The sequence below is a fragment of the Eupeodes corollae genome, chromosome X (assembly GCF_945859685.1).
Source record: "Eupeodes corollae chromosome X, idEupCoro1.1, whole genome shotgun sequence".
Classification (NCBI taxonomy): domain Eukaryota; kingdom Metazoa; phylum Arthropoda; class Insecta; order Diptera; family Syrphidae; genus Eupeodes; species Eupeodes corollae.
Genome location: NC_079150.1, coordinates 3,623,149 through 3,637,752, shown reverse-complemented (window position 1 = coordinate 3,637,752; position 14,604 = coordinate 3,623,149). Strand labels below are relative to the sequence as shown.

General features: G+C 31.6%; 1 protein-coding gene and 2 long non-coding RNA genes across 4 annotated transcripts; 1 reads left to right on the top strand and 2 right to left on the bottom strand.

The window, feature by feature from the left end:
• Positions 1 to 1,062: 1,062 nt before the first annotated feature.
• Positions 1,063 to 2,171, bottom strand: LOC129953309 (uncharacterized). 2 transcript variants are annotated; one of them, XR_008782484.1, is made up of 2 exons: positions 1,461 to 2,171; positions 1,063 to 1,365 (listed from the first exon to the last, which is right to left on the bottom strand). It is a non-coding gene; the product is annotated as an uncharacterized LOC129953309 (long non-coding RNA). The 2 variants fall into 2 exon arrangements; XR_008782483.1 differs by having other exon boundaries at positions 1,549 to 2,171.
• A 2,040-nt stretch (positions 2,172 to 4,211) lies between these two features.
• LOC129953298 (uncharacterized) lies at positions 4,212 to 4,477 on the bottom strand. Its single transcript, XR_008782479.1, has 2 exons — positions 4,431 to 4,477; positions 4,212 to 4,345 (listed from the first exon to the last, which is right to left on the bottom strand). It is a non-coding gene; the product is annotated as an uncharacterized LOC129953298 (long non-coding RNA).
• Positions 4,335 to 12,181, top strand: LOC129953297 (protein lap1). Its single transcript, XM_056066352.1, has 8 exons — positions 4,335 to 4,570; positions 4,644 to 4,693; positions 6,957 to 7,475; positions 8,417 to 8,552; positions 8,619 to 8,908; positions 9,044 to 11,371; positions 11,431 to 11,493; positions 11,697 to 12,181. Exons 3-8 carry the CDS (start codon positions 7,323 to 7,325, stop codon positions 11,868 to 11,870), a joined length of 3,144 nt encoding a protein of 1,047 aa, XP_055922327.1. The 5' UTR covers positions 4,335 to 4,570; positions 4,644 to 4,693; positions 6,957 to 7,322; the 3' UTR covers positions 11,871 to 12,181.
• The last annotated feature ends 2,423 nt before the right edge of the window (positions 12,182 to 14,604 follow it).

The window sequence follows — 14,604 nt, the reverse complement described above, 5'->3', positions numbered from 1 at the left end:
AGTTGTGAATGCTTAGTAAATTTAATAATATTTTGTATATATATTTTATGAATTTAATTTCATTTTCGATGACAAAAGTCGTTACTTAAACTTTAGAAAATGAATTTATTTCTTAAAGTTGAAAACACGAAACATATGTAAAATTTATAACACTACATAAACTTTCTGTATCGTCATTTGAATATAGCATTCTTATGTCGAGCCCTTCCCGCCATTTTATCGTAAGCTGCATTTTCAATCAAAAAGGCAACTTAGTTACTAAAATTTGCTAGTAACACATAGAGCCTTGAAGGCTATTGTTTTAACTTAAAGCCTAGTACGCAGCTGAAGTAAAAAGAATTTTTTGGGCGGTCTCCAAGCGCAGAGCAAAATGAAAACCACAGCGGAAAAATATTTGTGGAGAGTTCTGTCAGCTGTCAAAAACAATTGAATTCCCAGCCTATCTCCTGGGATTCTTCCTGTAATGTCTCGCCTTGATCTGAAATTCCAAGATGGGCCTTACTACTCACGACTTCCTCTTGTTCCTGCCTGTGGCGTGGTAGCACATGCTATCACGTGAGGAATGCCACATTGCCTTGCAACTTCAACTGGATTACAAAAAAGTTTACATACGGAATTCTATTTATTAACATTTTATTGAGCAGTTAGTACCTGTTTTTTTAATTTCTGCAGCTACATTACACCAGAGGCTCGCAACGGCTGAATTATTTTTGTGAAGCCGAGTAAATAATTTTTGTTTTCAATAAAAAAATTTCGGGGGAAATCAAGTTTTGTATGATTTTTCATGAAGTGATGATAGGGAAGTTAGTTGGAATGTGTTCAATTTAATTTGTGATTGGATAATTGGCCACTATTTATAATAGATTTTTTTCATAAAGTTGTTGAAGTATAGCTGAAGCAGAATACTCATCAATGAGTACACCTTAAATAACATTGTCTGACTCAAAAACATTTTTAAGTAATTTAAGGAAATTATATTTTGCCTTTTCCCTCAAAATTGTGGAAGATAATAGGTAACCATTCATGTGAATCACATAATCTTTTGAATAAAATGTGCATGGATTCAGAGTTTTTTTTGACGTTTTTATTTTGTAATAAATGTCAAAATTTATGTTTTATTTGCTTTGGAAGTGACTTGTCGCTATAATCGTTATAACTTTTTATTAAATGTTGGTGTTCTTTTGGTATATATATATTGGTTTGTTTAATAACATATATATATAACATTTCATGGTGACTTCTTCTTCTTCTTCGTTTCCGTCTGCTAGTGACAGCACTTTAGCTCCTCCCGGAGCATAGGGTGCAACCAGTTTCTTCCATTTCTCTCTATTCCACGATACCTCAGCTGGGACCACGTCATGGTGACTATCATAAATTAATCAATCAATTGTAATGAAATAGTGTTTGACATGTTGTTTAAACACAGTTATCAACATAATGACAACAAAAGTATGTCTTACCAATGTTTTCATCGAAAAAAATTATAACAAAAATGGTGGGATTAAAGAACTGAACAAATATTTGGCAGTCAAAACAAAAATAATTCACCTCATTATTTTGTTGTTGTTGGTTTTCTCATCTAATCAAGGACACAATAGGCATTTTTCTTTTCAAGCTCACAGCAGAGAACTGAGCTGTCAAAAAAACTCTGGCGTCATTTTTTCAACTGATACAGTTTTTGTTTCTTTTTTAAATCAAAACGAGCTTGAAACGCTTTCTATGATTTACTTTAAGAATGGCCGAGCTAATATAGTAAAAAGCCGAACGTAGCTGACTTTTGTTTGTATCGTGTGGTATAAAGAGACAAGTAGGAAATTCTTAAACCATTGATAGTAAAATTCTGCAGTGTCTTTTATAAATATATCGGGAGGGTCTAATCTAACTCTGCTCAGAGCGTCCTTGAAGTCTTCAGTATCTGCTCTGAGTATAAATCAAAAATTACACTTTTTCTGCATATGTAAATGTATATCAGTCTAACATGAATTTTTAATTGATTTTGACAGCTCTGCTCTGAGCTTTAAAGGCCAGTAATAGCTATTATTAAAGTTCATCAATAAAAGTGATGAAGTAAAAATCAATAAGTTTACTTCATTAAATTGGGAGTATTAAATAACCAGAAGCTTCTCACTTCAGTTTTGCTATAGTAATTATTTCTTAGGGGCAGTTTATAGCTATCAGTAAAATCCTTTAATAAATTGTTTGTTTTTGAACATGTTACAGATTTATTTCTAGAAAAATGTTGATGCAATAAGATGAATCCTATATTCAAATATTTGTTTTCAAAAAAGAAATAATGCATGTAAATATTTATTTAATTTATAAATCCATTTTAATTTCATATGAAAAAATTAAATGATGAAATTTCATTTTTCTGAACAGCTGACTGCCAAAATCCAAACAAATTCCATTTCGTTTTACTGTTGGTGTTCCAACTTTTTACTGTTCCGATCACATCATTCAAAATTTTATTGAAGGAAGCAACAGTAAAAAATTGTCTAAAGTGACATTTAATTTAATGACGTAAATTTACTTATTGCTATAAACGCTCATAAGTAAAACATGGATTTTAGTGATAGCTATAACCTGCCCTTTAGAAACTTTTTGTATTGATAGCATTGGAACAATATAAAATTGGAACGTAATCAGTAAAAATTAATTTTCATCGCCAAAATTCTTCAAACGTATTAAATTTAGCTAAAAATGCACTTTTTTAATGGTGGATATAAACGGTGCTTTAAGAGAAAAACACATTTTCTTCAGAATTGCAGATGAAAACTTTTGAGTCTATCGTAAGTTCGTTTATTGAATACATTTTGTTTCACTTCACAATTGACATTTCAACTATGTTATTTTTTAATTTAAAATTTAAGTCTTTTTGGGGTTACACTTCTTTTTAAAAGGTTATTTTATTGTTTTACTTAGGTACCAGTTATAGCTTGGAATTTTTTGACAGGTCGTTTATAGCTATCATTAAAAATGTATGTCATTGAAAAAAATTTCCTGATTGAAATCCATCGACAAGTTTTTACTAACAGAAATCTGTCATTAGAATTGAGTGATATTGAAACACAAATCATTTTAACGATTCGTTCCATTTTTGGACATACAGGAAAATGAATTACCGTCCGGAAAATAGAAAAACACGTTTTTAGCGAAAAATAAATGCACTATTTAAGGTTTTTTTTTCTCAAAAAAATTCTTTGTGTGAATTCCGATTTAACCTTAGCCAACCAATAAATTTGTGTATCTTAAGCATTGCACATAAGCTACGAACTACGAACTGCGATCTGTGGATTTTCCCATATTTGGACTTTTCTTTCACATGGGCTTTATTTCTATTCGCAGATAGCGACAAATTAAATTACCCTTTCCTCCATATTTTCCACAGCCATTATCTTTCACACGAAAACGAAACAAGAGTGGTATAATTTTGAACAATTTATTCGTTGCAGTGTGGATGGTTTGTGGAACGCGAAAAGAGTTTGACAGTTCGTAGCAAACACATTGCAATTCCTTACTATAAAACTGTTTCTACAAAATTGTCTTGTGTTTGAAAACAAAATGCAAATTTTATCATCCTTACAATTTATTTCTTATATTTTAAATGTGTTTTGTTTGAAATTGACCTTTTGAAATGTTTAAAATCACGTTTGTTCGTCCATTCGTTGTTAGCTCTCATGTGCAAGGCCCTTTAAGCACTATTCACATGAGCACGACCAACGAATGAACGAATATTCGTCGATTTTGAAATATATTTCACATGAGAGTCGCGAATGAAGTTTAAATTTGACCACAGCCGAACACCATTCACCGCCGAACCAAAATAAGAATGATTTTTTTAGGTTAAGTACGCGCGATTATTTTATTCGTTGCGTGTGTGGATAATGTGGAATGCGAATAAAGTTTGACAGTTCATACCAACTACAATTTTGTTCGCGACGAATAAATTTGTTTTCTTAAATTTATTAATATACGATATTGAAAAGTAAAAGTATGCATTATTCATCAAATACAAACTATATTGCTATCGTTTTGTTAAGAATTTGTGTGGAAATATGTCTTCAATCGTATATAAACTCACATTTTGTAATTCATTCATCGGTCGTTGTTCGCGCTCATGTGAATACTGCCTTAATGTCATCGCCCGATTCATAAAAGAAGTGACAGTTCAATAGAATACCCTATTGCAGCAACAGCCAAAAAATTTCAACTCCACTTGAACTCGAACTTAAGCTCTTTATTCCACATATAAACAAAATGTTAAAAGTGCATTTACATTGCAACGTAGGATGAACATAAAAGAAAAAGAAATATTCGGATATAAACAGTTCTGCTTTCGGAATTTCTAATAGAAGAAAAAGAAATAGTGATTCTATGTTAAACAAAAAAGAAAATAGAAATAGGACTGTTTATTAAAATTAAATACTTACAATCTATAATATACACACAACTTTTGTAAAAATTGGCATTACCTACTGTATTGTGAAAATTATTGTAAGCTATTCTACATTTACATTAATAACTTATACCTACCTTAATAAAAAACGCAGAAAATATCTTCTAGTAGTAGGTATGGTAAATAGTTAAATGTTATTATTCTGAAAATAACGTTCTCTATTTATTTTTGTTCTACGAAACTCAAGAATGTGCGCTACGAACCGTGAGACTCGAATAATAATGGTTAGGCGAAAAGGTAATGTTCAATAAATGATACAATTTTTTTTTATTTTGTATCTAAAAAGGGTTACGAATCCTATAGATTTTGTTTCATCCTTGTTTACGATCAGTTTCCTTGTGAATTTCTGAACTAATATCCAATTACAACAAATGATAAATAAGAATGGAGGTGTATAGAATGTGGAACTAGTATAAAGTCTTATTTCAGCATCTCGCAACTTTGACCGAATGGCTTTCTATGAATTGCTGATATATGTTTCCGTAAAATCAACAACTTCCTACTCCATTTTCTGTGCTTTAGTGCTTCAATTTGTATATCCCGTGCAAAATAAACAAGTCTATAATAATTTGTAAACTATTAACCACTCAAGTACCAAAATGTATGGTTTGTTATTATTGTGTTCAGTTTGTTGTGGACAAGTGAAAATAATGAGCAAGGAGCAATACAGTTTGATGTAGAGGCCAATAAGTTTGATACCCCGAATTTCTATTGAATTTAAGAACATTCAATAAGGAGAAACGGTATTAATTTATTAATCCTTTAGATTAATATAGAATACATATATTTTTCTGATCAAATTTACTGTTTGTTAGTTCTTTTACAATATTCATTGAGAGTTTTCTGTTAAAAAATAAATAATAAAGTGCTTAAATTTATGTTTATAAAATTCTAAACAAATCTAATCAAAGATTTGTATTGTTTTTATAAAATAACATCTTTTGTGTTCTGCCAATATTTTCAAAAAGTTGTAATCGCTAATTTGTATTGTTTTTTAGATTATACGGACCCAATTTACTACTTGCTGTCTTTTACTTTAAAAATAAATATTAAACTGTTCATTTCAATTTCTTGTTGTATTTACATAAAGCTAATTTAAGGTATTTAACATATAACTTATAGACTTATAGCGATTGTAACATAGAATTGTTCTTATTTTCTTATTTTGTAATATTTGTAATTTTCTTATCATTACTTTATTACAGTAAACAATAATAGAAGTTTTAGGCAATACTGAAAATGAGGCTGTATAATGAAACTATATACTTGAATGCTCATAAGAATACTAAGTCATTATCAGCAAATAGTTTAAACTTACACTTAAGAATACAAACCTTTTATATCACTAATAGAAATTACAGAGAATACTGTAAGAACAAAATTTAACCTTGTTGCAGTCCTAAAATTAAATGTAATGCACTCGAACATATTCCATCAAAGTTAACGTTTTGTTAAGATATTCAAATGTACTTTTGAGGTCGATAAATACTGTTGACACTTTCTTCTTTTTGTATATCATCTACTTCCAATCTGTAATGACGAAGCTTAGTGCTGATACACAAAATTGTTTTCGTCTGAATCCAGAATGCTTCTTAATTGTCATAATATTTAGGAGTATATATTAAAGTTTATTGTTTATAGGCCCAAAGACTTTGCATTTTTTTTAGTTAGATATTTTTCCACGGGGTTTATAACAATTGGTTTCCAGAAGCTTGGGAACTTACCACTTTCAAGGGAGTAATAAACTTTGTTTAGTAAAGCAGGCCCCACAATTTTAATTTAATCGTTTTTAAGATTTCCACTAATTCAATTTTATATTGGCAATTATTTCATCTTCACCTATTTTGCTTCTACTAAAATTAAATATGATTGATTTTTCTTAGCGATTATCCCAACACTAAAGCACTATTTAATTATCTTGAATGAATTTTTACACTGTTATTTCAACTTTTTTTTGTAAGCATTTATAGTTCCTTTATATTGCCACAATCTTGATTATTTCTAGCTAACGCAAACTCTGTGACTTCTCATTTTTTTCTATTTATGTTTCCTTAAATCGTAAGGAAGCCATTTCCTTTGAATGTTTTGGAACCACATACAAATTTTCAACTTCAAGCATTCCTCTTTTCAAATCGCTCATTTTTTATCATATATCACTTTTTCTGATTTACAATCTTTTTTTACAAATCTTACGCACCTGAAATTTATAAACTGATGTTTTATGATCACTTATTTTCAGTTTGTTTATAATTTTCACGTCAATTACCTTAATATGGCTTTCAACGTAGTCTAATAGAGTTTTTGTACTGGTACATATTCTTGAAGGTTTTTCTACGAGTTCTTCTTGTTGTTGTTCCAATTTGATAGCCATAACTCTTCAATGTTGTCTTCGAGGATGTTTTATTAAATTTAATGGTGTTCTTATAAATTGAAAAAAAAAAAACAGCAACCAATTTGTAAATAATTTGATATAAATTAATGTAAAACTTTTTACTTTCAGATTTAAAGAGATAATTGCTGTCTCATTTCTTTCCGTAAGACTGATATTTTTAAATTTTAAAAAATATATACATAAAACTATATATAAATAAACGGTGTGCACACATAACCAAAGAGAATTTTACAGTACAATCAACATTTATTTATATTATTATATGTAATAATTTTTTTGATTTGTGTTAATGTAGTTTCAAAAATAACTATCGTAAAGATTTAGTCATTGTTACAATAAATTAATCATAAATTCTTCGTTTGTGTAATGTATGAAAGTTTTAAATTTTGTAAACATAAGCTCACTACAATGTTGTGGGTAAAGTGTTAAAATAGAAACTTAAAACAAGCTACAAATTAAGCGAAACTTGTCAAAATGCCTTTTTGGAAATGTTTTCCATGTAGGCGTTTTAAAAATGAAGAAGTCGTAACTGTTCTCGATCATAGTAATTGTACATTGACTGATGTACCGCCTGATGTATTACAACATGAAAGAACACTGGAGGAACTTTATTTGTCTTCAAACAGGGTAAGTTTTAATTAGATCAGTAAAATTTGTAAGAACAAAATAAATAAATTTATGTGTACAAAATTTTTCGACAAAATAATCATAAATATTTTGCAGAATATTGGTTAAAAAGAGTTTTAATTGATTCTCCTACCACTAAAATTTAATAATTAGCAGCATTGGCACTTATATCAAGTCTTTGAATACGGACTTGACAGCTTTGAATTTGATTTGTGAACGCATACTTTTACTAATTTATTCTGTAAACTCAACATTTGTATTATGGTAAAGTTTAAGAACGAGAGCTGTCTGTAAATTATACACATTTTCTACTGAAACTCGAATTTGGTGACCATAACTTTCACAGCTTGTTTTTTTAGTAACAAAGATCTTTTTTGCCCAATGGGTAAAATATGCATTATTGGTTGGGTGAAATTCCACAACACTACATCATCCACAAATCATCACGGTTTGGTGCGGTGCCTTATTGGTTTAATTTATAAAAACGTTAACGTTACTGTGAATGGTCAGCGTTAGCACGCCATGATTAACGACTTTTTGTGGCCGTAGCTACCAAAATCTACCTTACAATTGATTTATTGAAGAGTAAGTTTGATGAGCATGCTATCTCAAAAAATGAAAAAGTCTGTTGGCCGCCTCGGTCGTGCAATTAAAGTCATTGGTTAATGTCATGAAGCTAACGACGTGGCAGGGCTCAGAGCCAATATTGAACGAAGAGCCGAACGAATCTACTGCTGCAAACGAAGTCGAGTTCCATTTATAAATATTTTGATTTAACTTCAAACCGATGATACAGGTCTCTTTTGTTCAGGAAACTTTCCAAGTTATCACATGGTTTTAAATCTAATGTGTTCGACATAAAATCTAACATATATTTTTTTTAAATATGATTTTTTAAGAATTTATTGATTATTTGATTTACCTTATTTTATTTTAACCAGATAACTGCTCTTTCACCACAATTATTTTATTGCCAAGGAATGCGCATTTTATTTGTCAACGATAATGAACTAGATTCATTACCTAGTGCCATAGGATCATTACGACACTTGCATAGTCTCAATTTAGCGAGGAATAGTAAGTTTATTTTTGGATTTGTTTGATTGGAACGAAAAATATTGTTTGCTGTAATTTTCTTTCTAGGCCTTTCTACCATTCCAGAGAATATAACTTCATGTAAAAATCTAACTCGACTTGATTTAAGTTTAAATAATTTACAAAAACTACCCGATGCCATTACTGGGTTGATTGCACTGCAAGAACTTTTGCTTAATGAAACAAATCTTGAATTTTTGCCAGCAAATTTTGGTCGCCTGATAAATTTGAGGATACTTGAGTTGCGATCAAACAATTTAATCACACTGCCAAAGACTATGTCACGATTGAGTAATTTGAATCGCATTGATATCGGAGCTAATGAATTTACAGAATTGGTAAGAAACTGGAATTTCGTTGAAAAAAAATCTCTTTAATTTTGTTTTTACAAACATTTAGTAGTGTTTAACGTTTTTTTTTTAGTATTGTGACTTATTGTTATCATCTATTTTAAAATTTATTATTTTGAACAGCCAGAAGTGATATGTCAACTTACACAACTTCGTGAGCTATGGATTGATGTGAATCGCATTCGCCGCATTTCCCCAAATGTTTCTAATTTACGTGAATTGAAACATTTTGAAGCCAACAATAATTTATTATCGACATTGCCTAATGAAATAAGTCATTGGCGAAATCTAGAAGTGCTCTCCATATCAATAAATGACATAGAATCATTGCCATTTAGTATTGGAATGTTAAAAAGTCTTGTAACTCTCCAATGTGAAGCAAATCAATTGCGAGAACTACCTGATAGTATTTGTCATTTGGAAAACCTTGAAGAATTGGTTATAAATCATAATCTGATCTTGCGACTACCAAGAACTATTGGCATGTTGAGAAAATTACGTTTTTTTTGTGCCGATCAAAATATTTTGCGCAGTTTACCAATCGAGATATGTAGTTGCAACAATTTGGTGGTGCTGAGTGTGAGAATGAATAAGATTGTAGAACTTCCACAAAATATCGGACACTTGGAGAACTTACAGGTTCTAAATCTGGTTGACAACTATATAGATCATCTGCCCGTGTCGGTTTTGAGTTTGACTAAATTAACAGCACTTTGGATAAGTGATAATCAATCACAGCCTTTAGTTCCATTGCAATATTTGAATTCCAATACCAAAAGTCATCTTACGTGCTTTATGTTGCCGCAGCGGGCTGCAGTAACGGGGCCACAAAATGTTACCCATTCTATTGAATGCAGTGATGACGACTCTACTAATTCTTTGCTACATCATGATCAAATGTCATTTAATAGAAGAGCGACGGTAAATTCGCAGATGCAAAAAATGTACTTTTCCGATCAACAAGAAACTACACCACGTGACACCCGTCCAATGGCTCGGATATGTTTTGCTGATGATAGAACTCAATTTCCAGCTGAAGGTGATACAGATACTAGCCCCTTGAGAAGAATATATTTTGCCGACGAAGTAAAAGGTTCGGAAAATTTGGCAACACGCTTGATGCGCTCTCCCACACCATATCCCAAGGAATTAAGACTGATGGCGAAGCTCGTAAGGAATAATTATCAAACACAACAGCTACATCAGCAAAATAAACAACCGCACTATTTGGATACTATGCTTGTACCAAAACCATCATCCCATGACCAAATTAATGACAAGACACATCTCTCTGAAAGCTTACCACCAACAAAAACAGTTTCGGGTACTGGTGGTGGAGTGAAAGAAGCTCGAATTTTATTAAATCCCAGTGGGAGCTCTGTGTTCCTGCAGCAAATACCAAATTCTATTAGCTATCATCTTATAGACCGCAATCGAAGTCTTGATTCCGAAATTGATAATTTATCAAATGATGTGCAATCATTACAAAAATCATTAATTGATGTAACTGGGTTGGAAAGCATTAGTGGAGGGGTAGGTGGAGAACGAATGACACCAATAGCATTTAATAACCAAGTCCAACTACAACAGCAGCATTACCAACACTTTCATCCACAATCACAACAAATATATCTTGAACAACAACAACAGCAAGCTTATCCAGACCACTCACCATTGTTGTACGATGAACATCAACAATCCCGCGAAACTCTCATGAATGATATACCTGCAGCAGCGGTGCCACAAATGAGCTTGTCTCCGTCAAAAACTTCCTCGTACAGTCAACAAAGTTCACAGCATTCGCAAAATAATTTGTATGATATACAAGGAAGTAAACCACCACCTTATCACATTGCTAGGGCGCATACGAAAAAATCAAGAGAGGATCTATTGAATTATGATACGTTTCATAGTAAAATTCAGCATCATAGCAATGGCGTTGACGAAAGGAATAATCTTAACATGGAAATAAATGAAGAACACAACGAACAGAGTCGATGTCAAACTGAAGACGGCATTAATGGTGGAGCGAATTACAACATATTGAATGATAATCAAACGAATTATTCTACAAATCAAAATTGTTACACCAATGATAATGATTTCGACATAGTAGACCATCACAATAATAATAATAGTTTGAGTCGCACCTATTCACTTGATTGCCATGATGGGCCAAAACGAAATAGCTCATTATCGCTACAGCAACCTGTTGGTCATAACGGCTACTCTGAAGAAGTGGAAAATGTACATCGAACGTCGCACTCAACAATGAATCAACAACTAAATTGGAACGATACAGGTGCTGGCGGCGGCAATGGCAGTTATGATGAAACAGATAGTGATCAGGCTCCAAGTATATCTAATAATATTGGCTCGGAGTTAAGACCACCATTAAGATCAGCTTCCACAACAACATGGCTATTTGGACTTCATAAAAACCCAACTGTTGTAAGTTTTTAATTTTTTAGACTCTTTTTTTGAAATAAACAAATCGCATTTTATTTCAGAAACAAGTTGCTATCAAAAGGGACCATGAAATTGGATTTGAAATAGTTGAGAAATCAAACCAGGTAAACATATTTTCAATTAATTAAGTTCAGAGAAAAATAAAAAACTAATCTTAATTTCATTTTTTTAAACTATAGAGTTGCCAATTTAAAAAAAGAAATTATCAAAAATATTTTGATACAGAAACTGGCTAACCTTATCCATAGAAGAATTTTGTTTCACACACTAAATATTTCATATAGCATTTTATTTCTTTTTATTTAAGGGAATATTTGTACGTGGTACTCAGCCGAATACATCTGCAGCTCAACTTTTGCACGCAAACGATAAACTCTTAGAAGTGAATGGTTATGATTTTACAAAAATTTGTCTTAATGATGCCCAACATATTCTGGAAAACTCAGGGCCTTTGATTAATGTCATGATTTCTCGTACGTAGTCATAATAATACCACTAAGAATTTACAAAAAAAACACAATTTTATTTTATTTGGTCCTTTTTTAAGAAGAACTTTAATTTATTAATATTTAAAAAAAAATTAAGAAAAAAAAAACAATTGTACATAAAATATATACAAAAATATTGTATTTTATTTAGTTAGAAAAAATTTAATATTTAGGCCAATGCCAATTGATAAGGATGTACACAAGTATTATTTGCCGAATAAAGAGAAAGATATAGAAGGTGTTATTTTTAAGTTATGTAATTACCCATGTTGCAAGAGCATTTAATAATTAAAAACCGAACTGATATCCGTGTTTTAATATTTTGAAATGGAAATTCTTAGCGGCTCAAAGGTAATTAAAGATTTTTTCAGGAAGATATCTTCAAGGACATTTTTAAGAAGATTTAGATTGAATCCTTTGTGATAAAGTTATTTACTTTCTCTTGAAATCCGTGCGCTTTACACAGCACATGCATGTTTATTTGAGTGAACAAAAAGGAATAAGCTTATTATTGTTTCTGAACAATGAAAACTCAGGCTTAGTTTCTATAACGTTGTTTGCCGCAGGCGTTGACGGTGGAGGTGTCACCATCTCTACCAATAGTCAAATGCACCAAGTCAAGGATGCAAGTGGAAGTTGGTAACGCTCTCCTCCAGCGACTCAGTGTTGGTGTTAGAATGATTTAACAACAGTAACAGAAACTGCCAACTCGATCTATTTATCATCTGCCAAGAAATATAATACAAGCCGTTCAAATTAACGACGCAACAGGGCGCGGAGATCAATTGTGTAAGTACGAATCGAAACATTCATATCGTGGTCAACTCGCTTCTAGATGTAATTCCAAACTTGTAGCAACAAATGTCTCCCTACAGGTATACTTAGCAAGCTGACACAGATGATGTTTATGAGGAAGCTGAACCGAATGTCGATTCTGAAGCAACCTGCTGAGATAATAAAGCCTTGTCCAAAATCATAGGTAAGTCTTCCGAATGGAAATACAAAAATAATTTCATCATTTTTGTGTGTACTATTCTAGAATTCCCTGCAGTTTTGGTAAGAATTCCATGAGTTCGTTGTGCATATTGCAAACGACTTAATAAGCCACAATTTTTCAATCTATGGATCGACTTACGAGCCTTCTTCTGGGAATGGTACAATTAAAATCTAATCCATTTCATTGTGCGTTCGCTAACCAGAAGGTTCATGATGGCGAGAGACTCATAAGTCTTCATTTGACTCTACCTTAAGTTTTGAAAATCTTGATTATATTACTTTTATGGTTTTAAATAGTTCGTTTAAGAGTTAATTTTTGATGCTGATTTCGAATACGAACTTCGATTTTCAACATTATTTTTGTATATTTTTAATTTAATACAGGGACGTGATGTTTTAACCTAAGACTACAAATTCGTAATAAAAAGTACGACACAAATTTAAACGGAATATTGAGGAAAGATATGAAAGATATTGACGGTTTGAAAAAACATCACACATTATTTTCTTTTTTTGAAAAAAAGCAATTTTATGAATTAAGATAGCCTTGATAAGCCTAATAATGTATTATAAGGTTGGGTGCCGATTAGAATTTAAAAACATATTTTTATTAATTCCAATTTATTTTAAAAACAAATAATTATGATTAACAAATAAAAAGTCTACATGTTTAATGATTTCAATAATTCGTTATCACAAAAAAGGATACAATAATATTGATAAGGTCTTTTAACTACTAAGAATTTTTTTATTCATATACTCATCCTTGCCAGCAAAAAGGAGACATTTTGAATGGATCGATTCCAAATCGATATGCATGCTTTATTGAAGCCACACCAGGCATTCACTATTAACAAAAGAAAACATACGAAATTAACAACTAGAAAATCGTTATAGGAAACTTACTTTCTTCTAAGCCCGAAGTTAAGCTGCAACAAAGCATTAACAGCAGCAATATGATTTGGACGAACACAGTTGATCGGTTTGGGGTGTTGCCGGCAACTCTGTGTCACTGTTGTTGTAAAATAAAATATTCTTGGAAAATTGATATATTGTTTGTGATGTTAAGCAGCTATTGTAGCGCCGATTCAGACCTTGAATCTGATTTTGAACTGGTATAAGTGAAATTACTGCTACAACTACGTCTGTGGGTACGACTTAAATGGTTCTTTTAAGATCCGAAAGAGCTAAGATAACTTGGAATGCATCAAAGGATAATTCAATTCATCACCCCAGCCTGGGAATTCAACTCTTTGTACAACCACTTCACGTGTTGCACGCACTCCTCTCTCTTCCTCATAATGAAACTCCTATGTGCTGGCAGTCGTAGATATGAAGTGGTGTCCTTCTAGTGAAATCAGACTGGTTGTTTGTTGATGATTCTGATGTCTTGGATATTGCGAAACAACCTTTAAACGAGTAAATCAATGCAAACATTTGTTTTGGATTTTAAATAAACTTACTGCTGGTGGTGTAGCTCCATCCTTGAAGTAGTGGTTGTTATTTTCAGAATCATCTAAGAGCAGCCATCGGAATTTGCATCATCTTTCTTTTTCTTCTTTACATCTTCGAGGTCAATTTTAACCTGTTCCTCAGTGCTCCCTTAAAAATATTCCTCTTCTTCGTCTTCAAATTAAGGATATCCTCATCATTCTTCGTATACTCTTCATATTTCTAAGATTATTCAATCCATTTCGCTTCTATCACTCAGGTCTTAGCACCGTATTCGCG